Source organism: Protopterus annectens, chromosome 3.part0, assembly GCF_019279795.1.
Source record: "Protopterus annectens isolate FY-2018-M chromosome 3.part0, PAN1.0, whole genome shotgun sequence".
NCBI classification, from domain to species: domain Eukaryota; kingdom Metazoa; phylum Chordata; order Ceratodontiformes; family Protopteridae; genus Protopterus; species Protopterus annectens.
In genome coordinates, this window is record NC_056731.1 from 553,798,846 (window position 1) to 553,826,238 (window position 27,393).

The following is a 27,393-nucleotide window of genomic DNA, read 5'->3' on the forward strand; positions in this document are numbered from 1 at the left end:
TTGAATGTGCTGGTAGATGTCTTTGCAGCTGCTTCCCTGAGTCTGGATTCTTTGCCTCCTGCCCCATCTAAACCGGATAGGTATTATAGAGTGCATGAAGCTCATAAGTCACTTTTTAAGAGTGCTAGGGCAGACCCGAAACTGTCTCTCAGGGGCCTAAAGGTGTGAAGGCCTCAGTTGTTAAAAATCCTGTCCCTCCTGATAAAGAGGCAAGGGCTTTGGATAGATGGGGAAAGAAAGTGTATACTTCTTCCACTTTAGCCATGAGGGCGTTGAATTGTCAGTTTCACATGTTAAAATATCAGAATTATCTTCTTTCACAGTTGAAATCTAAGGTGGATGCTCTGGCGGAAGGTATTGAGTGTAAAGAGTTGCAGGATTTAGTTCATGTGTCTGAACAGGTGGGTAAACATTCCTTGCAATGTGGTTTTGATGCTGTGCAGGCCTCCTCCAGGGTGGCTGCCACTGGTTCTGTTCTTCGTAGGCACGCCTGGTTGAGAGATCAGAATTTAGCTGAGCATGTTAAGACACGGATTTTGGATGCTCCCTTGCAGTCTGATGTGTTGTTTGGTTCGCCTGTAGAAGCAGTTTTGAAGAAAATGGAGGACAAGGCTAAGTCTATGCAAACTGTTAAAGATTTTTGCAGGTGCAGCCTCCAAGTTTAGTAGAAATTGGCCTGCTAAGGGATGGACTTATCCTGCTTATGATTCCCAGTCTAGGGGTAGGTCTAGGCGTGGTAGGGGCAGAGCTCAGGGTTCTTTTAGGCCTAGGACAGGGAGTTCCCCTGCTCAGACTTCTGGTGAGGGCAGGGGTCAGTCCTTTCGTAAGCAGACCCAATGACCTGCCTTTTCAGCTGCCAGTTCATTCTCGCCTGGCAGCACCGTTGGGAGGAAGACTGTCTCTTTTCAAAGAAAATTGGGATTTAATTACCCAAGACAGATGGGTTCTGGATATCATTCACCACGGTTACAGGTTTTATTTCCATACCTTGCCTCCTTTCAAAGGCATGCCAGACATTCCTCCTCTACAAAGACAAGAGGCTCGCAAGCAAATTTCTCAGTTACTACAAATAGGGGCCATTCAGCCGGTTCCTGTGCCAGAAAGGGGCCTAGGATTTTATTCTCGCCTGTTCCTAGTACCGAAGAAGGGGAACACGTGGAGACCAATTTTGGATTTATCTATCCTCAACACTTATCTGGACATTCCCAAGTTCAAAATGTTGGCGTTACAACAGCTTTTACCTCTGCTGGGCAAAGATCACTGGATGGTAACTTTAGATCTCAAGGAAGCTTACCTTCATGTGCCTATAAGACTAAGTTGCAGAAAGTATCTGCGTTTTGAGCTGGAAATTCTCATTATCAGTTCTCTGCATTGCCCTTTGGCTTATCTACTGCCCAGAGTATTCACAAAGGTTCTGGCTCCAGTGATACCTTACTTCAGGCTAAAAGGAATTCAAATCTATCCTTACTTGGACGATTGCCTGATTCTGGCTCAAGAAAAGGAAGTCCTTCTACAGCATTTGGAATATGTCATAGCAGTGCTAAGATGCCTAGGGTATTCTGTGAACGAAATAAAGTCCAGTCTAGTACCCTCTCAAGACATGTGCTTTCTGGGTGTGAGACTGAATACAGCAGCCCAGATGGCCTTTTAACCCCGGACAAACAAAAGAATCTTTCCAGTTACTTCCATCAACTATCTCTTCAGTCCGGGCTGACTGCAAGGACAGTCCTTCAAGCCTTAGGGTTCATGGCATCTTGTATTCTGGTGCTTCCCAATGCCAAACTGCATATGAGGAAGCTACAATGGTATCTCAGAAATGTATGGACACAGCACTGCCAGGATTTGGACACTGTCATTCACATAATACCTTGCATTCAAAAGGAATTTTTGTGGTGGGCTCAGGAATGTCACCTAAACAAGGGACTCTCTGTGACCCGGCCAGAGGCGAGTCAAATTCTAACGACAGATGCCTCAGACATTGCTTGGGGAGCTCATCTAAATGGAAAGTGGATACAAGACAAGTGGCCTGCCAGACTACAGCATCTACATATCAACATGAAGGAGATGTTAGCAGTCCAGTTTGCATTAATGGCTTTCAAGGAGTTACTTCTTCCAGGGCAGGTGTTGATTCTAACAGACAACACAACTGTCATGTGGTACATCAACAAACAAGGGGAACACATTCTTACCCATTGTGCAGGCAAGCAATGATTTTATGGGAGACTGCGCTCAGCTTGCAACTAACTCTTCAGGCAAGGTTTCTGCGGGAGCACAGAACTCCTTAGCAGATGTGTTAAGCAGACAAATCATGGATCCCCACGAGTGGAAACTGGATCTTCATGTATTTCAAAAGTTGACAGTGTCCTGGGGAACTCCAGACATAGATCTGTTCGCTTCTCCACTAAACCACCAGCTGCCAAAGTTTTGCACAAAGAGGTTTCATCACACAGCTTGGAAAGTGGATGCTCTTTCTTTCAGTTGGAAAAATCTTCATGTGTATGCGTTTCCACCTCTGCCTCTTCTTCCAAAGGTGCTTCTAAAGGTCAGACAAGACAAGCCAAGGATGATTTTAATAGCTCCAGATTGGCCTCGGCAGCACTGGTACCCATTACTGAGGAGTCTGGTAAAGAAGCCTCCATGGCCTTTACCCTTGATTCCACATCTGTTGTCTCAGAAGGACGGTCGTCTGCTCAATGTCAAGCTTCACTCTCTTCATCTAACAGCCTGGCATATTCTGTTTTGAAAGACAGCAGGTCTCAACTTCCTCAACAAGTTTTAAATGTGATTATGGAAGCCAGAAGACCTAGTACAAGGAAAGTGTACGCAGAAAAATGGAAGAGATTTTTATTTTGGACTGCAGCAAAGAATTTGGAGATTTCGGAGCCTAATTTGAGTGTGGCTCTTCAATATCTTACTGAGTTATTAGACAAAGGTTTGTCTTTCTCTTCCATTAAGATTCATGCTGCAGCAATTTCAGCTCACTATGATTGTGACCCACCATTGTTTTCACATCCTTTGTTCAAGCAATTTCTTAGAGGGGCAAAGAATATAAGACCCCCACGTAGAGCTCCTACTCCTGCTTGGGATCTCAATTTTGTGTTGGAGAAACTTACTCTACAACCTTTTGAGCCTGCAGCTACTGCTGAACTGAAATACTTGTCATGGAAGACTGCTTTTTTGTTGGCCATTACTTCTGCAAGGAGGGTTTCTGAGTTACAGGCCCTTATGGCGGTTGAGCCTTTTTTGATTTTTCATAAGGATAGGGTATCATTACGTACTAATCTTTCCTTTATGCCTAAAGTGGTTTCTAGTGTGGCTTTAAACCAAACTATTCATTTGCCTACATTTTATGCAGATCCCCAAAATAAAGGGGAAAAGATTTTGCACACTTTAGATGTACACAGGCAATTGCGTTATTATTTGAGCAGGACTAAGGATTTTAGGCAGTCTCAGCAGTTGTTTGTTTCTTTTGCTTTGAGTTCTCAGGGCAAGCCTGTGTCAAAACAAACTATTTCTAGATGGATTGGGTGTTGCATTACATTTTGTTATTCCCATCATGGCAAGGAGATTCCAGCTGGGATTAGGCCTCATTCCACTAGGGCTACTGCCACTTCAACAGCATTTCTGAGGGGTGGCAACTAAGGATATTTTGGAGGCAGCTACTTGGAGTTCAGTGCATACTTTCTCTAAGCATTATCACCTTCCTCTCTACTCTAAGTCTAGGGCTGGTTTTGCCACAGCTATTTTGCAGGGCATGTTGTCAGTTCCTGCTTCCTTATGATTTGCCAGCCTCCCTTACCTCTGCTTTGGGATTCTACCCAATAGTTAGGACTGCAGCAATGTGGAGTGAAGAACATAGTACAGTTTTGTACCTACCATAAATGTAGATGTTCGAGGATCCACATTGCTGCAGTCCAATTTACCCTCCCTCCTTCCCCTCTGTATTTAGGGGTGGTTGTGTAGGTGAGGTTATATTCTGCTAATTTTATATATTTTGTATATATATATATATATTTTGGTGCAGGTATGTTGGGAGTTTTTGGTTTTTGGCCTTATCTTTTCAGGGTCTTCTGACATCTGGGGCAAGAAAAGACTGAGGATATGACGTCGGTCATGCGCATTAGTACCCTCACGTACTGACGTCAGTCTAATGCGCCCTGACCGACGTCAGCCATATACTTTGGTATTCGGGCCGACTGGACAGCGGACTACCCTATAGTTAGGACTGCAGCAATGTGGATCCTCGAACATCTACATTTATGGTAGGTACAAAACTGTACTTTTTCTTCGGCCTCCAAATGCCACAGTCTGTCTCTCTCTCTTTGACCTCCAAACACCGCAGTATGTCTGCTGATTCTAATTCCATCTGTTTGGCCTCCAGTTGAAGTCTCTCTAACTACAGATGGATTTTTAAATCCTCTGAGGAAAAAGTGAACTGTCCTGTGTTTTGAAGGCTGCATATCCCCGTCAGTGACATAGTTGTCCTCTCGTTTGCTGGTCTGTACTGCAGCTGTAACTAAGGCTGAAATAATTTCCTCTTTAGTCAGGTTGGCATGAACCAGTCCTTTGGCTTTGCCCACCTTGACCAACTGGTTATTTGTCAGCTTGCTATAGTCTTCTGTTGACGTCATTGCCTGCTTTCCCTGACTAAACTAAACTAATAAAAATAAATTAAAGCTGTTGTGAAAATGAAACTCTGTATGCTTACCTTGTGGCTGCTGAGAGTAGACACACCTTCAGTGACAACTGCCCACTGGCTACTAAAGTTCAATTCATATCCCACCCAGCTCCCTCCAATATGTGATGGATCCCTACTCCGGGCCAACAATCAAGGAGACTCTATCCTCACCACTGACTGCAGTGAGGGACGGTCACTAAGAGCAAAGATGGAGTCACACAGTATTTTCAGATGCAGCTGCCTGCATCAAACACATTTTCCCTTAAGAGCACACAGGGAGCATGCTTCAGACCTGGGGCTGGACTCTCCTTCTCTCTCTCCAGACCCACACAAAATAACACACTGACCACTTTGGAGCTCTGTGTCCCTGTTCTCAGTAGCTGGTGCACACCCTTTGATATTTGAGTTTCACACACACACACACACCTACCTACATGGGAAAAGCTGGCAGAGATTTGCTAGCTGTGCCCATTTCTACCCAGACTCTGAGGTAATCACATCACCACCAGTCAGCTGCCTTAATGCTCTTACAAAGGATACCCAGTTATACTGTGTAAAATTAATACCAGTACAAATGGAAGAGTGTGACCAAAGCAGCAAGACTTTCAGGAGTGGCCACAGTGTCACTAAAACAAGTGTAAGTACTCTCAAGATGTTAAACTTATCTCAAGGAGCAGCCACAATGAAAGGTATTAAAATATTTAATGATAAATAATAAAAGAGAAAACAGGAGACTACCGAATACAATGAACAACAGAGTTTCAACCATATATATATATATATATATATAAATTACAGTTGGATAGTTTTTCACAGATGCAGAAAACTATACTAGACTATTCTCACTAAATGTCCCTGATTAACTAAAGAAATGCTGTGTAAAGCAAGGCAAAGCAAGGCAAGCGGATGTGTGCTGAGTGTCTTACCACAGCAAAAGCCAGATGATGTCTCTTTGTCTGTGTGGATATGTGAGATTTATATCCTGTCAGAAATATTTCCTTTCAGGTTCTAAAGTGCTACTGCTAGGGTTCCAAAGAAACCAGATGCTGGTTAGAGGATGACATCACCTCCAGTCACCTGACTGTGGTACAACACACACACACACACACACACACACACACACACCTTTGCTAAGATCTATGGCAGCGTCTGAATGCTATAACACAATTCCAAGCATTCCATCCTTCCAGGGTTCTCTGATAACATACAACTTTGATCAGTTACAACAGTGCAACCTAGTGTACATGCATACATTCTTTCTGTCCAGCAGGACCTACTGTTGTTGCATTGTTAACACAATAATTTTACAAATATATTTTTAACTCAAACATCTGTAGAAATCAATGTGATAGTCAAATAACATAAAATTCTTTACAAAACTCTAGCTAACTGTGCTGGCTATGAACACATGTACTGCCCTGCTTTCCCTGGCACAGATGACAGTACATCATAACATCACAAACAGCACTAAGGAAAATGAAGTCGGGGAAAGCAGCAGGTTCACTGAGGTCTTATCAGATAATGATCAGGATATTGGGTGAGAAAAAAGGCTCCTGAGGATTCTCATAGCAGTACGAACAGAAAGATGTATTCCATATCTCTGGAGAATAAGCATACTCATTCTGGTGTACTAGAACAAAGGGGACATCCACAGCTATGGGCAGTATAGAGGTATCAAACTCTTGTCACACTGCATGAAAGTTCTGGTTAGGGTGATTATTAAATGAATACGCAAAGTAGTAAAAAGGTGGGAGATGAACAGTTTTGGATTCAGATCAGAATGCAGCACATCTCACTCAGTGTTTGCAATGAGACAAAGTTGAGAAGAGGCTAGAGTTGAGGAAAGATTCCAATTGGGCATTCTTATACTTGAAGAAAGCATATGACAGGGTCCCAAGAAAGCTGATTTGGGCAGTCCTGTGTTTTTTTTTTTTTTTTGAAGTTACAGAAACATTTGTAGAATTAGTGCAGTCTATGTACAAGGACCCAATGACTCAAGTGCAGACAGTGTTCGGTCTTTCAGAGGTGTTCCCAGTGGTAGTGTGTGCATCAGTGTTCAACTCAAGCCCCCTGCTGTTCATCTGAGTATGGACTACATCAGCAAATAGGGTGGAGGGGACAGGCAGACTCTGAGCAAGAACTTCAGCAAAGGATAGGGGATTGGAATGCAAAACTCAAGGCACATAGGATGAAACTGACTATAGATAAAACCGTTGTAATGGCAGCAAATGGGGAAACTGGAAGAAACTGAAAAATAAGATACAAGGAAAAATAGTAGAACAGGATAACAGCTTCAAGTAACTGGGTGGGAGTGGAGGAGGTATGAAGTCTGAATGAAGAAATCAAAACTAGAGTGAGAGCGGCTGCAGTCAAATGCACAGAGTGGCAGGGTAGTGTATTTCAGAAGAATGTCAAAGAAGCTGAAAAGTTAGATGTACAAAACAGTGGTGTGACCAGTACTACTGCATGGTACAGAAACCCAGGCAGCAAAGGCAGAGCAGTTGAGGAAGCTAGAGGTGATTGAGATGAAGTGGCTGAGGCAGGTGGTAGGATGCACATAGACAAAGAAATGAGGATATCAGAGCAGAAACCACAGCAGCTCCAATTGCAGAGAAGGTCGAGCAGAAATGAACAAGGGTGTAAAGTAACTTCAGGGTTTAGACAGTATCCATTTTGGGGGTGTGAGGATCTCATCCTTGTTGTTTGTAAACAATATTGTCCCCATCAAAGCTGTCAGCCCACACCATAAACCACTGGAAGCCACAATTGCAAGCTGAGATCAGAGAAGGATCTAAGTTCAACAGAGACTGGGCTGAAAACCTAGAAGTTCACTGAAGTGAAAGCAGAAGAGTTCAAGGAAATACTTAGGGCTGCACACCTCAGGAATAAGAAAAAATAAGTGAAGTTGAAGAATGATAATGTCTCAAAACAGTATGTGTGAGGACTACAGAGCAGATATGTGGATGAGCCAGCTAGGGAAGTAAGGAATGTAATGGAAGGTGGTGGTTGAATGAAGAAGTGCAGTAAGTTATCAAAAGAAAGGAGTAGTGCAGGAATTAGTGGGAGATTGAAAAGATGGGCCAGTCTAAGAAAGAATACTGGTTGGTTAACAAAGAGGCTAAGAGAACAATAGCAAAGAAAAAAACATCAGAGACACAGTAGCAGAAGTTAGACAGTCACCATGCCAGCAACAGTCATTTCACCAAGGCACAGGACATCAGAGGCAGATGGAAAGAGTACTAACAGCAGCTTCTGAATGAAGAAAATGCCATAAAGCTGTACTGTCCCATACACAGCTTATGATGAAAGAGGAAGAACCCACCCTCGAAGAAGTAAGAGTAACACAAAGGAAAATGGAAGTCAGGGAGAGTAGATGGCTCAGATGAGTTCACGAAAGATATAGTCAAAATGTTGGGTGTGTGAGGGGCAAAATAACTCCTGAGAGTGCTCATGGTAGTATGGACTAAAGGTACATTCTGGATGACTAGAAAATAAGCATCCTAGTGCCACTGTACAGAAGCAAAATGGGCATTCACAAGAGTGGGATAACAGAAGTAACATATCTGTCACACTGCGTAAAAGTTCAGGAAAGGTGATTTATTAATAAATATAAAGAGCAGATGAAAATAAAATGGTATATATGAGTTTGGATTTAGATCATGATGCAGTACAACTGAACAGATGCTTGCAGAAAGACAGATAGTTAAGAAGCTAAGGACAAGTCCAATTGAGTATTCCTAGACTTGGAAAAAGCATATTCAAGGTCCCAAGAAAGCTGATTTAGACATTTCTGTGATGGTTTGTAGTCTCAGACACATTGGCAGAATTAGTGCAGACTATGTACAAGGACCGGATGACGCAAATACAAACAGTGTTCTGACTCGTTTTCCAGTGGGAGTGGGTGTGTATCAGGCTTCACCTATGAGCCCACTGGTGTTCATACTGGTGATGGACTACCTTAATGAACAGGTTGGGGTACAAATTAACAAAGCTGCTTAATTCAGACTATGTGGCATTACAGTCAGACGCTGAACAAGAACTTCAGCAAATGTAAGGGGAATGGAATTCAAAACTGAATGCACATGAGATGGAACAAAGTATAAGCAAGACAGTTGTCATGGTAGCAAATGGGAGAAATTGGAAGAAGGCAAAAACTGAGTTAGAGGGGAAGCAGTGGAACAGGTTGACAGCTTCAAGTATCTGGAAGGGGTTATATGATCATAGGAAGTTACTAGGCTATTGGCCCTGAAGCTGTTATAAGCCTAGCCAAGAGTTTAGCCCATGTTTAGACAAATCAGCACCCGATGCCCCTGTCCAGCAGGGACACTGGTAGAAACCCAGGGATGTATTTTCTATTTTCCATCCAATTATCCAGGTTACGCTTAAAAAGGGGTAAAGAGGTACTCTGCTTGACATGGAAAAGGGAGTCTGTTCCACAGATGGGGGAATCTCTGGGACAGAAATCTGGCCTGCTAACAAGTCTTATTGATGTCACAGACCAGGTCAAGGCCACGCATGTGGGTTACTCGAATGGAGCTTGACTTGCAGATATGTAGCAAGTCCCATCAATGCGGGGTCCAAGATCACTTTGTATGCCAAACAGAGGTCGCCTCTGTGGATTCTGCATTTAACTGAGTAGAGGGAGAGGGCTTTTAGCCTATCTGTCTATGGTAAATTTTTGAGGCCCTGGTTTCTCCTGGTGAGGCACCTCTGTGGTCTCTCCAGCTGCTGCATGTGCTTTGTGAGGTACATGCCGAATGGGGCGTTGCACTTAATAATGGGCCTTATAATGGAAGAACAAAGGGATGTTATGACCTCCTTGTCCCGGGAAGAAATACCTTTACTTATGAGGTGGGCCACGTGGAAAGCTTTCCGTACAATGGAATCAACATGACTGTCAAAAGTCAAGTTGCTATCAACCTGAATGAAAGATAAAAAGTAAAAAATGCACCAAGATAACACACAGCAAAACGTTTAATCACAGCAAAGTACAAAGTGGTAAGCGCTTTCACAACCGAAGTTGCTTCATCAGACACCACAGTAGAAAATGCACAAGTTTAAATAGAGATTCTAAAATGCCAATGAATCAATAAAATCACACAATGATTAAGTAGCAGTGAAAAACGATTAAGCCTCATGCTCAAACTAAAGAAAGCATTGCTTAAAAACATAGTACAAAAGGGATCAAATACTATACATGAGAAAGCACTTAAAAACTTATAAAATCATTATAAAACATGGAAAAATACTAGGCAGGAAAAAAATTAAATAGAATACTTGGAAACTAAAAGATAATTAAATACATAGAATAATTTTGAAAGAACTTAGCTAATCTTAATGCTTGAGATGTCTAGCCTTTAAAAAAGGGACCAAGGAAGTAGTAGCATTCAAACCAGGATACTTTTCAGCATTAAGTTTCAAAATCCACTTCTGTTCATGTCCCTCTGTGATATTCTCAATGTCACCACCTCTGGGGTTTCTATGAATATGTTGTAGAACAAAGAACTTAAAGGAATTAGAATGGCCATTGGACATAACATGATTGGCTAGAGCATTTGATGGTTTATTATTACCAATATCTTTGGTATAAATTGACGAGCACTTCAATTCCTGCATGGAAAAGTACCAACACTTTCCATTCTATCATAAAACCTTTGTAAAAACATCTTTGTATCCTTCAATATTGTATGGCAGTTTGCCAACAAACCATGTAAACATCCCTCTACATAAGTAGAGAGAGGTTCAGTACACTACCCAGTGCCTGAAACAATAGGACGCATGGGTGGAGAAGCTGAGAAGCACTAGATGTAAACCTTATTTTAATGGTGGTGATGCTGCTGACAATACAAGATATATTAACAGAACTAGTAATGATTTTAGAGTGGTGTTTCAGTTTTCCAGTAACATCAATCAATACTTAAATGTAGTCAAAAAGCATTGGTATTTGCTACAAGAAGTGCCTGGATTGGTAGACAAGGTCGGACATTCTCCTATTTTTAGTTTTAGAAATAATAAATCCCTTAAACAACATCTATGTCATGGTGAATTATCTAGAACTATTATTAGATCCAATCGGCATGGTACTTTTCCATGCAGGAATTGCAGTACTTGTCAATTTATACATAGTAAAAATAAATATTTACATCCTACTAGGAAATTTGATTTGTACACTAATCAATACACTGATTGCAGATCTACAGATGTGGTCTATTATTGTTTTTGTGTACAAGGTCCTGCTTTTTATGTGGGAAAAACAAATAGAATGCTTAAAGATCGTATTTTAGACCACCTAAGAGATATCAGTAATAATAAACCATGAAATGCTCTAGCCAATCATGTTATGTCCAATGGCCGTTCTCATTCCTTTAAGTTCTTTGTTCTACAACATATTCATAGAAACCCCAGAGATGGTGACATTGAGAATATCACAGAGGGACATGAACAGAAGTGGATTTTGAAACTTAATGCTGAAAAGTATCCTGGTTTGAATGCTACTACTTCCTTGGTCCCTTTTTTAAAGGCTAGACATCTCAAGCATTAAGATTAGCTAAGTTCTTTCAAAATTAGTCTATGTATTTAACTAGCTTTTAGTTTTCAAAGTATTCTATTTAATTTTTTCCTGCCTAGTATTTTTCCATGTTTTATAATGGTTTTATAAGTTTTTAAGTGCTTTCTCATGTATAGTATTTGATTCCTTTTGTACTATGTTTTTAAGCAATGTTCTTAAGCAATGCTTTTTTAGTTTGAGCATGAGGCTTAATTGTTTTTCACTGCTACTTAATTATTGTGTGATTTTATTGATTAATTGGCATTTTAAAATCTCTTTTTAAACTTGTGCATTTTTTACTGTGGTGTCTGATGAAGCAACTTCAGTTGTGAAAACGCTTACCACTTTGTACTTTGCTGTGATTAAACATTTTGCTGTGTGTTATCTTGGTGCATTTTTTACTTTTTATATTTCATTTGGATTTATTTCTGCACCAAGGTTTTACCCAACACGGTTTCTTTGCTATCAACCTGGATGCCCAAATCCCTCAGGACTGATTGCATGCTTAGGGCATTGTTATTAATGTGATAATTTTTGGGAACATCACTCTCCCCAAAGGGGGTGAAGATGCATTTTTTTTTGTATTCGGCTTGAGGTCATGTTTCTGGCACCAGTCATTTGTTTGGGAGAGACCCTCTTGGAGGATGTCCACATCATATGGGGTATCGATGACAGCGTCCAGCTTGCAGTCATGTGGAGACTTGGTCAGCCATAGTCCACTGGTTTTGGCTTGCACCTCAGAAATGTATGTCTGAAATAACTGAGGCCCTGAGACTGAACCCTGAGGTACACCCCTGTTTTGACTTGGTGGGGTCTATCAGTGAACCAGTTAGCTACCTATCTGGTAACATACAGATTGATGCGTAGTTGAGAGAGTTTATCTGTTATGCCCAAGTGGGAAATAGTGTCAGAGGCTTTGGCCAGGTCACGGTAGGTGGTATGCACAGTTTTCCCTTCATCCATGGCTTTGGTGACTGTCTCAAAGAAGTCAACCAAATTTAACAAACGTGACCTCCCCTTGATGAAGCCAAGCTGTGTAGAACTGAGTGTTTGGAGGTTGCCAGTGCCCTTGTTAATGAGGTCCATGATAATTGGTTCCATGGCCTTACAGATCAGGCTAGTTAGCCTGATGGGTCTAGAATTTCCCGGGTCAGTGGACACTCCACTTTTGTGCAAAGGGATGAAAGTGGCTGTCTTCCACTCAGCTGGAAAAAAGCCAGTACTCAGGCTTTGGTTTAATTAGGGTGTCTAATGGTGCTGCAAGTTCCTGCCTGAGTTCATGTAGGATGCAGATGGGATGTTATCAGGTCCCATGGAGGCTTCTTTTGCCTTTGAGAGAGCAGTGATGACCTGTTACCTAGATATAAGGGGAAGGGGACAGGTACTGGGAATGTCATGATTTACTGATGGGGTGACAGAGGGGTGAAGTTTTCACTGAACCTGTCTTCCTGCAGGTTGGCTATACCTACGGCATTTGTATATGGTGTCCTTGACCACCAGTTCTAAACAGATCTGGGTGCTTCCTTTGAGATTGCAGACATATGTGAAGAAGGCCTTAATATTGTCTCTAATAGATGTGGCCAATTTGGACTCGAAGTTTGCTTTGGAGGATTTCACTAGTGCTCTTATTTGCTTGTTCAGGCTAAGGAGAGATTGCTTCCAATTGGGCACCTGCTCCTTCTTGGTCCTAGACAGCAATTTCTTCCTTTTGTTATGGAGTTTATTTATTACAGATATCCACCAGACAGGTTTATTCTTCCTTGCAGAAGATGGTTTAGTCCTGTCGGGTATTCCTGATTCCATCCATCTACATAAATGCTTGTATAGTGCTTTGGTATAGTTTTGGATACTGATGCCAGTTCCTAGAGAGGGGGAGGGGGCTGTGAAGCCTGTTTATACCATCCCTCAGGAGGCTGTAAACAGCATTGGAGAAGTTTTTTTGTTTGACCCTAGCTAGAGGGAGGTCGGAGGAAGATGGTAACTTCGAAAGTGACCGCTTTATGTTTGGATCTACCAGGGAGGTTGGTATTGCAGGGATGCTACAGTGGCTACTCATTGGTTAATAAAAAGTCCAAGATATTATCACCTCTTGTGGGGGTATCGACTAGCTGTTCCAAAGCATTTGCATTGACAAAATCAAGAAATCTCTGGGCATTTGTGTTCTGGCATGAGTAGTTCTTTCAGTCTGTGTTTGAGTAGTTAAAGTCACCCAGGAATCAAGGTAAAGGATTGAATCTTGATAGATTCAAAGAGGTCCAGGTAGGTGGATTGGGCTTCTTGAGTCAGTTTTGGGGGCCGGTAGCTAGCTATGATGTGTATAGGGGTCTTGTCAATGGTTAACTGCACCTGGAGTGTCTCCTTTGTGTCAAACTGTTTGACCAGCCTGGAGGGTGTGTATGTCTTTAATGTATAGTGAAACTCCACCTCATTTGGCTTTACTGCCCATAGTTTGGGGTCTGAATGTATGATATTATGAGTAACCAGGTAAGGCTGGGGTGTTCTCCGCAGCTGTGAACCAGGATGTCCTTCAAGAATGCAACTGCAGTCATAACATGTGGGTTGTCCTGCCTCAGGCAGCCCTCGGTCGGCTGGATTCCAAAGTCTGGGTCCGACGTCGGCTGATGTCGCATTTCTGTCCGACGTCAGAGCAGCTGGAGTACATAAGCATCAGCCGATGCCATTTTCTTCAGTCTTTCTTGCCGCGCGGTGCCCGAAGCAGAAGCGGTTCGCAAGTGCCGGTCGGTCAGCTCCTGTATTCTACGATACCGAAGTCATCAAAAAAGCTAAGTACCCCGTTGGGGACCTTTTCTTGCCTCAGCCGATGTCAGAAATTACTGAAAAAGTTAACAATTGTCTTTTTTGTGGTAAACAAATACCTCATAAGGATTTCCACTCTTACTGCCTCCCTTGCCTGGGCCCAGACCACGACGTCTCGGCCTGTGTAGCCTGTGCTCGCTTCAACAAGCGCACTCTCAGGCGCCGGGCGGAGTTCGCTGAAGATTTTTTCGGCGATAAATTTGCTTACACCATGCCGTCGGATCTTCCGACATCGCAAACTCCCAAAAAGCGAAAAGACCGGGACCGACATCCTCGGCCCGCGTCTACCACCGACTCCACGCCAAAACCTAGCGCGAGTGCTCCGGTTCCCTCTGAGACGGTCTCTCCACTGCTCCGAACCGAAGACACCGCATTACCGACTACTCCGATTCCAGATATTACTCCGCCAGTTATAGACTTTCCTCCGGATACCGAAACCGAGGAAATGCCCGAGACCATTGCTGTAGACAAGGTCACTCCTGCACGTGGAGCTGCCAGGCCTCCTATGGCCATGTCTATTAAGGCCTACACTAGGGCTAAGGCAGCCAGCAAAACAAAGCATATTGCTTCCAAATCCTTACCTCAGCCGACTCCGGAGACACAAATTATGTCCATGGCTGCTGATTTAATTTCCATGATCAGAGGTTCACAGGCCCATCCTGAGAGAGCATCCCAGCCTCCTCCTGATAAAAGGCCCCGGGTTGAACCCTCTGACCCTTCTCCTTCAGGTGAAGATTCTGAGGGCTCTGTCCACTCTGATAGCCAGGAAGAGCTCTTCCAGACCTATGAGGACTCGGATGCAGAAGATTCCATTCCTTCGGCCTCCCCTCCTGAGGATATTTCTTTTGGGGAAGTTCTGCACACCATGAGGGAACATTTCAAGTGGCAGGGTCAGGAATATTCTGATTCTAGGAAACGCCTTAGGACTTTCCTTAAGAAGCCTCAGCACAGGCCCTTAGCTATTCCTCCTGTACTTGATGATCTGGATGATTTGTATTCTAATTCTAGTGCTACCCCTGATTCTCTTCCTCCTGCTCCAGCCAAGCCAGACAGGTATTACAGGGTCCCAGAAACTCATTCCCATTTATTCAGGGCCCATACTGCTGATTTGGAAACTATTTCACAGGGGCCTAAAGGAGTTTCAGCCTCCACCTCAAAAAATCATTTTCCCTCCAACAGGGAAGCAAGGTCATTAGAGAGATGGGGTAAAAAGGTTTACACATCCACTACCTTATCTATGAGAGCTTTAAATTGCCTTTTCCATATGTTCCAATATCAGGATTATCTCTTAGAAGATTTACAAAAAACATTAGCTTCTCCTGATCCTTTAGACAGGAAGACTTTGCAGGAAGCTGTACATAACACTCAGCAAGTAAGCAAATCACTTCCTGCAGTGTGGATATGATGCACTGGAAGCTTCATGTAGGGCATCTATGACAGGGGCAGTGATGCGTAGACATGCTTGGTTAAAAGATCAACCTCTACCAGATCATGTAAAAGCAAAACTTCTGGATGCACCTTTGGAAAAGAACAAGCTTTTTGGTGCAAATGCTAAGGATGTGTTAAAGACCATCGAAGAAAAAGCAAAATCAGTTCAGACTGTGAAAGATTTCCTCCAGGTTCAACCCCCCCAGATTCAGTAGGAATTGGCCTTCAAAAAACTGGTCCTTTCCTAATCCAGAAAAGTTTCACAGGGGTAAGAACAGACGTGGCCGAGGAAGAGGCCAATACAGAGGCCCTTACAGGGGCGACAATGGCAGCCAGGAAACCAAAGAAGTGGCGAGGGGTTTCACCTGCCCAACAACCACAAACTCAATGACTTTCCTCTACTACCGCCTACCAGGGAACAACTAGAAGCTCCCTTGGGTGGGAAATTATCTCTGTTTGCAGAAAACTGGCACAGACTGACAAAGGACAAATGGATTTTGGACATTATAGACTGAGGGTACAGGTTTCATTTTCATACCTTACCAAGAAAACAAGGCATGCCAAATCTACCACAACATCAAAGGGCAGAGGCTATCAAGCAAATCACTCTGCTGACTTCGAATGAAAGCAATAGAAAGAGTTCCACAACAAGAACAAGAACAGGGTTTTACTCAAGACTGTTCCTTGTTCCAAGAAAAGAATCTCAATGGAGACCAATACTGGACTTGTCCGCATTAAACACCTTTCTCATAGTACCAAAGTTCAGAATGCTGACTCTACAGCAACTCCTTCCCATGCTGGGCAAGGAGTCGTGGCTGATTACTCTGGACCTCAAGGAGGCATACCTGCATGTCCCTATTAGACACAGCTGCAGAAGATACCTCAGATTTCTTGCAGGGCCAGAGCATTATCAATTCTCAGCATTGCCATTTGGCTTATCTACTGCACCCAGAGTATTTACAAAATGCCTGGCTTCAGTAATTGCTCATTGCAGGCTCCAGGGTATACAAATTTACCCGTACCTGGACGACTGCCTCATTCATACAAGCGGACGACAAATTGATGTTGACAAAAAACCTGGATTATGTCATACGATTACTTCAAGCTCTGGGATACACAGTCAACTTCCAAAAGTCAAGACTGCAGCCATCCCAGCAATTAATCTTCTTAGGAGCCAAACTAGACACAGCCTCTCAGATGGCTTACCTGACAGAAGACAAGCAAGAGAAGTTAACTCAGTACTTCAAAGGTTTAGCAAAACTCACCCAGATGACTGCAAGGAGATTCCTACAGGCCCTAGGTTACATGGCATCCTGCATTCTACTGGTTCCATTAGCAAAACTATACATGAGAAAGCTTCAGTGGTACCTAAAAAGCATTTGGTCTCAACACAGCAACAACTTGGAGACAATCATACCACTCATTCCATGCCTACAAAGGAATTCCTATGGTGGGCCTCGGTGAGCCAGGAAAACACAGGTATGTCATTCAAAAAACCACAGATAACACAGACCATGACTACAGACGCCTCAGACTTTGGATGGGGCACATGGAAGGCATGTGTATACAAGGACAATGGTCTCCAAAGGAAACACATCTGCATATAAACCAAAAGGAAATGCTGGCAGTAATGCATGCTATCGAGGCTTTTCAACACCAACTCCAGCAAGGCCATTTAATGATACGGACAGACAACACCACTGTGATGTGGTACATAAACAAGCAGGGGGGCACCCACTCTTACCCCCTTTGCAGACTGACAATGCAGCTTTGGGAGAAGTCACTGAGTCTAAACATCCAGTTACAATCCCAGTTTGTTCCAGGAAAAGACAATGTGTTGGCGGACAGCCTAAGCAGGAATTTCACAGATCCACACGAGTGGAGGTTACATCCGAAGGCTTTCAGACAACTCACTTCAACATGGGGTAAGCCAGAAGTGGACCTATTTGCCTCTCACCTCAATCATCTTCTACCAAAATTTTGCACAAGGACATACCATCCAAAGGCTTGGAAAATAGATGTCCTTTCATTCAATTGGAACTCCCTAGCAATCTATGCATTCCCACCTCTGCCACTGATGACCTCAGTATTACTAAAGATCAAAGCAGAGAAGCCCAAGGGTATCATAATAGCTCCGGATTGACCAAGACAACACTGGTACCCACTACTACGGAGCATATGTCACACCAGGAGGTGGGCCCTCCCTCAGTGGCCTCTACTTTTGACTCAACACAATTTCGAAATACTGCATCCAAACCTTCAGACACTGCAGCTAACAGCCTGGGAGATCCCATAAATAACTTCAGCTTATCTCTCTCCAAGGAAGCTCAGCGGATACTAACAGAGGCTCGAAGACCATCCACCAGAAAGGTTTACTTAGCAAAGTGGAAAAGATTCAGCAATTGGAATACCAGCAAGGGACATGATGCATCATTACTGAACATCCCACTCATCTTGGAATATTTGGCAGATATGTTGCAGAGCGGCCTCTCATATTCTTCAATAAAGATACATGCATCTGCTATTTCAGCTAGATACAACACTGATCCTCCTGTTTTCTCTCATCCCTTACTAAGACAATTCCTCAGGGGAATCAAGAACATTAAGCCACCAAGAAAGGCCCCAGTGCCAGCCTGGGACCTCAATTTTGTCTTAGAAAAACTGACTCTACCTCATTTTGAGCCAGCAGCTTCAGTTGACTTGCAATTTCTCTCACGGAAAACAGCTTTCCTGTTGGCAATTACCTCAGCAAGAAGGGTTTTGGAGCTACAGGCCCTAATGGCAATACCACCCTTTATTATTTTCCACAGAGACAGGGTTTCATTAAGGACCAACCCTACTTTTATGCCAAAGGTGGTATCTAGGGTTTCTCTAAATCAAGCCATTCATCTGCCTGCTTTCTTCCCCAATCCTGAGAATAAGGGGGAAAGATTTTTGCATACCTTGGACATTCATAGACAACTTCGATACTACCTGGACAGAACCAAGGCCAGTAGGAAGTCTGAACAGCTTTTTGTAGCTTACGCCCCTGCAGTCCAAGGAAAAGCAATTTCAAAACAGACTATTTCTAAATGGATTGGACATTGCATCAGATTCTGTTATTCCTTTCATGGGAAGACTGTTCCAGCCTATGTCAGACCACATTCCACCAGAGCTACAGCCACCTCTACAGCATTTTTAAGAGGGGTGCCTACAAAGGACATTCTAGAAGCTGCCACATGGAGCTCCATGCATACATTCTCCAAACACTACAATCTCCCTCTATATTCCAGATCCAGAGCAGGCTTTGCTTCGGCAGTCCTGCAGGGTTTGATTGCCACACCATCTGTTTCCTAGAGCATACCTCCTCCCCCAGCTAAGCTATGGTATTCTACCCACATGTTATGACTGCAGTTGCATTCTTGAAGGACATAGTACAGTTTTGTACCTACCATAAATGTAGATGTCCGATAGACATGCAACTGCAGTCAGGTTTTCCCTCCCTCCATACCCCTCTATGCCTAGGGTCCACTCCTATCCCCCTTTCTCTTAGCTGGGGATATCTGTTATGGTGTATTTGTTTTATTGCTCATGTATTTGTTTGGAATCCTGTTTTTGTCTTCCAATTTGATTACAGCCTTCCTTGGAGGGCACCTGGCATCTGGGGCAAGAAACACTGAAGAAAATGGCGTCGGCTGATGCTTATGTACTCCAGCCGCTCTGACGTCAGAGAGAAATGCGACATCAGCCGACGTCGGACCCAGACTTTGGAATCCGGCCGACCGAAGGCTGCCTGAGGCAGGACAACCCACATGTTATGACTGCAGTTGCATGTCTATCGGACATCTACATTTATGGTAGGTACAAAACTGTACTTTTCTGTGACTGCACAGATGTCAGCATTTTCCAAGGTTAAGAATGCTTACAATGAGTGCAGTTTCATGTTTAGACTCCTAGCGTTTAGCACATACCTCTCAACCTCTCAGAGCAAGAAATCTGGACAAAAGCCCATGAAAAATAGATACAAATGTGCATGCCGATTAACATAAATGTTGCATACATAATTGTGACCCCGCCCACTCCAACAAAATTGTGGGATATTGGCTTTTAAATGCCAACTGAAGAACAGACAAAATTATTAAACACAAAATAAACAGAAGAACCATAGTGTTTCAAATTAAAGCAAGCTGCAATTAAATAGAGCAAAAATAAGAAACTGTGCAAGTGCAACCCGTTAGCCAACAATTATAAACCAATCACAAAGCATCTTATAGTTGGCACATCATAGGAGGGAGAATAATAGAAAAGGATAACAACAAGAATCTGGGACAGCAGTGTGTGTGTATTTAGGAAAAAAGTTAGGGTTGGGAGGGTGGCCTAATGGTTAAGGTGTTTGCCTTACAAACACAAGGTACAAGGTTTGAATCTCACAGGGGATAACTGGCTAGGCTTAAAATGGCTTGCAAGGGCAGTTAGCCTAGTACTAATCTATGAACCTATGAATAGTGCTTGCATATTAGAATAATAAATCGGCTATGGTTAAAAGTAATATTAGCAGCTGATGCCTTTAAAGCTGCAATCTATGCTAGTGCTATAGCTACTGTATACTTAAAATACATCAATCATTAAAACAAATGAGTTGTGGTCTTTGCAAAACACATCAAGAACTACCCTTTGACATAATTCCATCTTTACGATGGTAATTCTAACATAATTCTAGCTTTACAATAGTGATTTTCCAATGCGCAATTTACTGCAAAGAATGTTACTTTTAATAACCAAGTTTATAAGAGCAGCAGTTAAAATCTTTCCCTGATTTTGGACCTTTGTCCAGAATTATTGCATTGTTGTGAGGTATGCCCATTGTAAGTGTTGATACAAGCCTGGTTGCTGCATCTCTTACCAAGTTTAAAAAGGGTACAAAAATTTGGATTTGATCTTATTTGCATTAAGCTGGATGTCCACAGAAGTGAAGATTTGTGCCTGCTGCACACTGAAGACTAAGGTTGTGTGTTACAATTCTTACACAACTTAACCCCTTCTGTCTGAGCATTATGTTTATTTAAATGTCTGGGGGCTTGTCTTGATTCTTAAATGTTCACTTGATTTAAGAAGGTTATTTGCTGGTATTGTGATTTAGCTGACTGCAGTTGCTTACTCTAAGGCACACATTTGAATGGTCTAGGTAATAAGTGCAGTGGGATGCCACACTAACATGGTGTCATAAGCTAGTCATAAGCTACTGTTTTAGAATCAGGAAAATGCCAGACAGTGTTTAGAATAAAATTAGCATGTACCACCTCTGCTCAGTGAACGACCACTAATTGACATCCAACAGGACGATGACGCTAGCACACTTATGGTCACCAATTACACCATCAACCACTGGAGCAAAACAGCTTGCAGGTTTATAGTGTGGGAGATTAATGGATCCTTAAAAGTACACTGGAAAAGTACACAAAGTGATAAAGGAAAAGAAACAGTTTCACCATCAACCATGGGAGTATTTGGCTTGGAAGTTTAAATTGTGAGATATTTATGGATCCTGAAAGTCCACCGGAAAAGGTACATAAATGTTATCAAGGAAGAAAGGAAAAGTTCTTCAAAATAAATGGTGCTTACCATCTTTCCACTGGAATAAACCCCTTAAATATCAGGAATCTCCCTTTTTTCAATGCATATAGAAAAATCACTGTATTTTTCCCTAAACAGATTTACCTAAATATCATCCAGGAATGCCTGATGTACTTCAATTTATATTAGTAAAACAAGAAGATAAGAAATGTGATGGAATATGCTTTAGTTCACCCACTTCCATTATGGACACATACACGTGCACACACACACACACACACACACACACACACACACACACACACACACACACACACACACCCCCAAGAGTGGTGCATTTCAGAATATGGTCTGATAGTGTACTCACTTTACTCCCCTATTTACTACCATTATCATCAGCAAATTCATCACTTAGAACCATCACAAGTTGAGTGAACACAAAACATTAAAGCCACTCTTCTAAAATTCATCTTCTTTACTCCTAATACTGATATCAGCCTGTACAATGCTTCTGATTCTAAATTTAGACCTTTTTTATCTTACAGCATCCCATGGAGCTTGCAGACCTTAAAAGGATTTTCCGCAGTTTAAACTATTATACGACTATGTGATTAATCATCACGTATCAGCTATGACATCAGCCTTAAACACTTATCAGAAAACTATCTTTTTTTTAAAGAACAGCCAATGCTACAGGCTTTGGTACTACCTTTTGTTATTGGAAAAAAAAACTAATTTAAAAATCCATTTACTTTATTTCCAAGATCATATCAGACCGTAGTTTATCACTAAGGATTCCTCTCTAAAACAGACAGGAGTCAGTTGAAACTTTCAGTGGTAAAAGCAGAGCTACACAATACACATGGCTGGTTTATCTTTTCCTAGACTGTCAAACCAAATCACTGGCTAGGACAGGTTCCGGGTCCAACTGTGTGAACAATGACTCTCCAGAAATAACTTTGCAAACAGAAACAACTTTTCAGACATCAGGGCTTCAGGCCTTATTAAAAAAAAAAAACTCTTCGTAGCTATCACCATTTAAACTGCTATAATCAGTTTTCTATTCTCCACATGTGAGATAATAAACTTTTACAAAAAATATAAAAAAAATTAAATATGGAGGAAGTTTAACATTTCATCCAGTTCATGGAAACTTCATGGAAATATTTTTTTCTTTCAATAGGAAAGTTGATATGAGCATGCCTATTAAAAACACAAGAATCAAGCCAAAAGGGCACTCAAAAGAATATGCATGCTTCACAGAGTACAACTAGAACACAAACTACCAAGTGACACAGGCTCAAAAATGTTTGTTCATTTTAACCCTGCCATTATAATGGACTATTAACCACCTAGACTGATAACAATAGCATAGTCTACACATAAAATTAACTGGCCTTATTTATATTAAGAATCACATAGCATTTTTCTCATGACTGAGATGGAAATAGTTGGAGAGGTGCTCTGTTTTATTTATGACCCCTTTTCTGTTATTTGAGCACATGCAGAGATTTGGCTGTATAACCGGTGCCCTACCAAAAATAGATGAGCAAGCTCTAGATGTACAGTTTTATCCATGTCTCATTTGAGAACAAAACATGAAGCATTTAAATTTTTCCAACAATGGATCGCTAATCTTCACAGAAATGGCAGCAAATATTATTTCTAAGACACACCGCCCTGAACAAAACAAGAAACGTGTACACTGCATGAATGGTCACCAGGAGAAAATAAAGAAATATAGTATTACAGAGCTGATAAAATCCCATCTGGTACAAACATCACATGCTTGATTGTGCCTCCCCCCCCCCCCCACGCGCACACATTTATCCCCATTCACACAATGCATTTAATAATAAGTCTGCTCTGCATCCAAGCAGATAAAGATCACAAGTTCTTAGATTCCCAGGCATGGTCCAACCAGCAGATTGAAAACTATCTCATGCTCTTCCTTCACTTCTGAGGGAGAACTATTCCGTACAGATCCTGGTGAAGGGTTTACCTCTGTCAGGGCAACAGTTCCTAGCAGGTCCCGTTGCAAAACCTATATAAGCTTGCTATGATATAATAATGATAACTCTAGTCGCGGATCGGTAGCGTTTATTTTATTTTATTTTTTACCTGTGTTAGAGGAGGAAATTGAGCCGCTGAAGCAAAAATAAATTTTCTCATCCTCTGCACCTCTGTTCCTCCTAATTCATAGCTACTCTGGGTCCTCCGGACTTTGGATTCGTGGGCTTTGAGTGGGAGACTAAGAGTGCACTGGCACTGTGCAAGACCGCAGTCAAAGAAAATTAAGAAATCCCTGATTGCCGATTCCTGCCCAGTAAGTTCAAGGAATCAACGAACGAACGTAGCACATAGACTAAACTGAGATAAACACTCAGTTGAATTCCGACTGGCTGGCAGTCTGTCTCATGAAGCCGACGGCACCACTCACGTCCCGCACACAATGATGTCAGCAACAACTATGGAAGGGGGGAAATTTGGAAAAAAATACGGGAATGAAGGGGGCCACTCGGGAATTCGTGGCACCCCATTATTTTGGCCTCAAATCTGGTAGACACCGAATAATTTGGTACGGTTGAAAGGTATGGTTTAGCAGCATGACCTTTAATTTGCATTTTGTTGACATTTTTATGATGGTAGTTAACCTTGTCACTTTTCCTAAAAAGGGCACTATGGGGGAGTCAAGAGCCTTTGCCAGAAGTCTGAAGTACAAGTGCGACAGATGCAGGCCATCTCTGGCAAAGCATCATGGTCTGTCGATCATATCTTCCTAGGCTGTCCAGTACTGGATCCCCCAGGAATGACACCAGAAACTAAGCCATTTGTTAAAGTCAGTCATTTTCTGTTTCTATTGAGACATCTTTGTGGGTGATGGTACAATGCTGCTTAAGGCTAGGGACATACCCGCCTGGAACACATATTCAGCAAGTTCAACAGCTGAGGAGAAGGGAAATCTGAATGTGGAGGTCAAAACTAGAATTAGAGAGGATGCAGTCATCTGCACAGAGTTTCAGGAGTAGTGTGTGAAAGAAGAATGCTAAAGAAGCTGAAAATTAAAGTTTACAAAATGTTTGTGAGATGACAATTTTATGGCACAAAAACCTGGGCAATGAAGGCAGAACAACTGAGGAAACAAGAAGTGATGGAGATGAAGTGCCTGAGATTTGTAGTAGGATGCAAAGTTTAGGACAGACACAGAAATGGTGACATAGGAGCAGAAGCCATACTAGATGCAGTGAAGGTCAAAAAGAACAGATTACAGGGGTATGGGGACGTTTACAGAACAGCAATTGATTTCATGAAGATTTGTGAGAAATCGGAAGAAGGAAAGGGGAAATGAGGACTCCCAGCAATTGGACGGATTGTGTAAGAGAAGAATCGTGTCAGTAGGGCTTGACTGTTGAAGGTAGGAGAGTAGCACTGAGTCGAGAGAGGTGATGAGAATTATGCAACACCCCAACCCCGTGTAGAAAACATGGGAGGAAAAGGGTTGATGATTTTTGCCTTGGCCTCCAGCAACAGTAATCTCTAGCATATAGTGGAGCACTTTTCTGTACAGGGTGAAATAGGTAATGAAAATCAGATTTCTAAATCAGAAATTTAAGTTTCTGTCTTGGAAAAGAGCAAATTGCACTCTGCATTTGAGGAGGGAAAAACCACCAATGTAGAGGAGTTCAGGTAGCTTTGGGTCTTAGTCCTGTATGAGGTAAAATTGATCAGGAAAATGACATCTTGACTGTTGCAGGACACTTACTATCATGGGAGAGCTGAGTCATGGAACAAAGCTCCCAGTTTACTAGTCAGTCTGTGTTCCCGTACTTATTTGTTTTTGCAAGCTGTGGGTGGTGACTGAAAGTATATGATATGAATATACTTTTCCTTCACACTGTTGCTAGACTCGCTCTCTACAATAGAATGGAATCTAGACAATTTTGAAGTAAAGGTTTTTGTTCTCTGGGTTAAGAGAGAAGTTTGTTAAGGCAGTCTAAGCACCTAGTAAGGCTGGTTGTATCAGGCAAAGCCCGCAGGGAGAAGGATCTCGGGCAATTCAGGGCAGGGCATACTGGGAATGTCTGCTGATCCCCATGTATGAGTTGGGATGCTTGCTAGGGCAAGGAAGTCTTATCTGCCTTGTTTAGCTTGCTAACAGTGTGATCCTAACTTGAACAAGCAATATAGAAAATAGTTGGCTGCATTTCTCTCTCTGATGTCAGAATAGTCAGACTAAATATGTTGTTGGAAGTTTTGCTGTGTCCCACAGTGGTACAGTGTTTCCTTTTTGAGCTCAGATTCTGGAGAGGAAGACCAAGGAGTACAGAGATCAGCTTGCATGCAATTGTCTGCTGCCACTCACAGCTGTCGAGTTGCATCTTATCACTAATTGTTGGGCGGGGGGCAGCGACTTGCCAGGATTAGCTTTCACTGAGAGTGCTGTGTAATCTGTCCAGCACTGTGAAGACAGACTCTTCTAAAAAAAAATACTCTTATATTAAGCGTCTCCCTGAACTGTACCACACATACATAAAACGTTACAGTGTAGCAGTTCTGTAAGAAATATCCTTGTAGTTTAACCTAAAGTGGCACAGTATTGGACATTCATTAGACAACCTGACCTGTGCTGTAGAGTTGACACTCAAATGTGTGCAACACTTTAAATATGTCCCTAGACTTTGTGGCTCATTGGAGTGGACATATTCTGATGATATGGCTAATATGAGTTCATATATGCTTGTGTGTACAGAAGTCATGACAAAAAGGTACTTTCAGTCATTTGATAGAGATCATTCTCTCCCTAGAAAATAAGCAGCGTTGTCATATACTATAAAGTCTTTTGGCTTTTCCCGGTTAGGGGTCGCCACAGCGGATCACCGGTCCGCTCTTGATAGGCAGTAGATTTTTATGGTGTCAAGTTGCCAGTGCCTAACCTTCACAGAAGGCACACATACTCTCACCTACCTGCATGTCTTTAAAGTTTACTCAACCGCAGGGAGGACATGCAGACTCCGCACAGAAAAAAACCTAATTTCAAGAACTTGTTTATGCCTACAAGACAACTCTGATACTACTGTCAGTTCATTGACTGTCAACTGTCACTAAATTGCTGCCCTTCAGTTGACCCTGTTCTCGGTAACGCATTTAAATACTCCAGGTAGTGCGCAGTTAATGGGGAGGGTAACTCTAGTTATTTCTGGAATTATGATGAGCTAAGGTGATCCTGTAGTTGGAAGAGGTTTGTTTTCACCAGTGCAGAACTGCAGATAAAGATGTTCGTTGCTGTTGGCTCAACCTTCAGAAAACTAAATACAGTATCTTTGAAGTCAGTCTATGTCAGAAATGAAGGGAATTGTTGATTTTCATCTTCGTTTATTACTCCTCCATATTTAGGTATTCAGAACCTTTGAGGTAGTGGAATTTGAGTATGAGTGTGTAGAAGCATGGAAGCACAGCCCCCACTCTGGAACGTGCATAGGGGGAACTTAGCATACTCTACAAAACTTTGATTTTTAAATGTTTTTCTTTTTTTTTTTTTCCTTTCTGTTGTAGCAGTCATTAAGTATGCAATGTGCATAACTGTTTTCCTGAAGGAATGTAGTACTAAAGCAGCTACAGTTTTGAACATGTTTACATTTTTATTTCATGTAGTCAGTCAGATTGTGACATAATGCAGTGTAAAATGCTTAATTGCTTTAAGAATTAAGTTTCCCTTCCATGCCATCCTGCATAGTAAAGCAGTGTTGTAATCAATAAGTAGATGACTAAATGGACATACCTTCATGGCACTGTCTCAAGGCATGACAAATTTGCAACCAATAAGAACACATCAGCATGATCTTTAATTTAAGAAAATGTTTTCAAAAACATTAGAGAAATGTGGAGCAAAAACATACTTCTTGTGAGCATTAATAAGAAAAGTGTTTGCTGTACATATCAAATTGAAAAGAAAATAAAATATGTCCGGACATGTAGTTTTATGAATCCAAAATATTTTTTTTTTCTTTTTATACACAATTTAACTTTAGATAGGGAAAAAGAGACAAAGTTTAACACACTGGATAAGTGCAGTGCAGTGCTGTTTGTATATTACAGTGTTCAATCATAAATTGTACATGTAGTTGAAACTCAAACTTTCTCTCTTCCAGGATTCGACAGAACAGCAATTGAGTTTTAGGTCCCCATCAAAATGGCTCACCTGAATTTCAGGTCCAGGACATTTGGTATAATTAAATAACTGAGCAAACAGTTTAATCCTAATCCTGAAAAGTATTCTGTATGCCTTCTGTGAAAATTTAAAGATTTATTTATTTATTTATTACCAGGCAGTATCTACATCAGCATCATCAACAGCATATGCGTATGAAGA

The 27,393-nt window shown here is 42.0% G+C and overlaps 1 protein-coding gene across 5 annotated transcripts in view; it reads left to right on the top strand.

Annotated features, from left to right (window-relative positions):
- The window catches only part of LOC122796474 (tRNA selenocysteine 1-associated protein 1-like), a 632,772-nt gene that overhangs the window by 514,705 nt on the left and 90,674 nt on the right, over positions 1 to 27,393 (top strand). For 3 of the 5 annotated variants that reach the window (XM_044064978.1, XM_044064977.1, XM_044064979.1), the window contains one exon: positions 27,350 to 27,393. This exon is cut by the window's right edge and continues 14 nt beyond it. In XM_044064978.1, the coding sequence (XP_043920913.1) occupies positions 27,350 to 27,393 (44 nt within the window). Of the gene's footprint in view, positions 1 to 27,172; positions 27,248 to 27,349 lie in introns of all 5 variants that reach the window. The other 2 variants (XM_044064980.1, XR_006363980.1) reach the window with 2 other exon arrangements.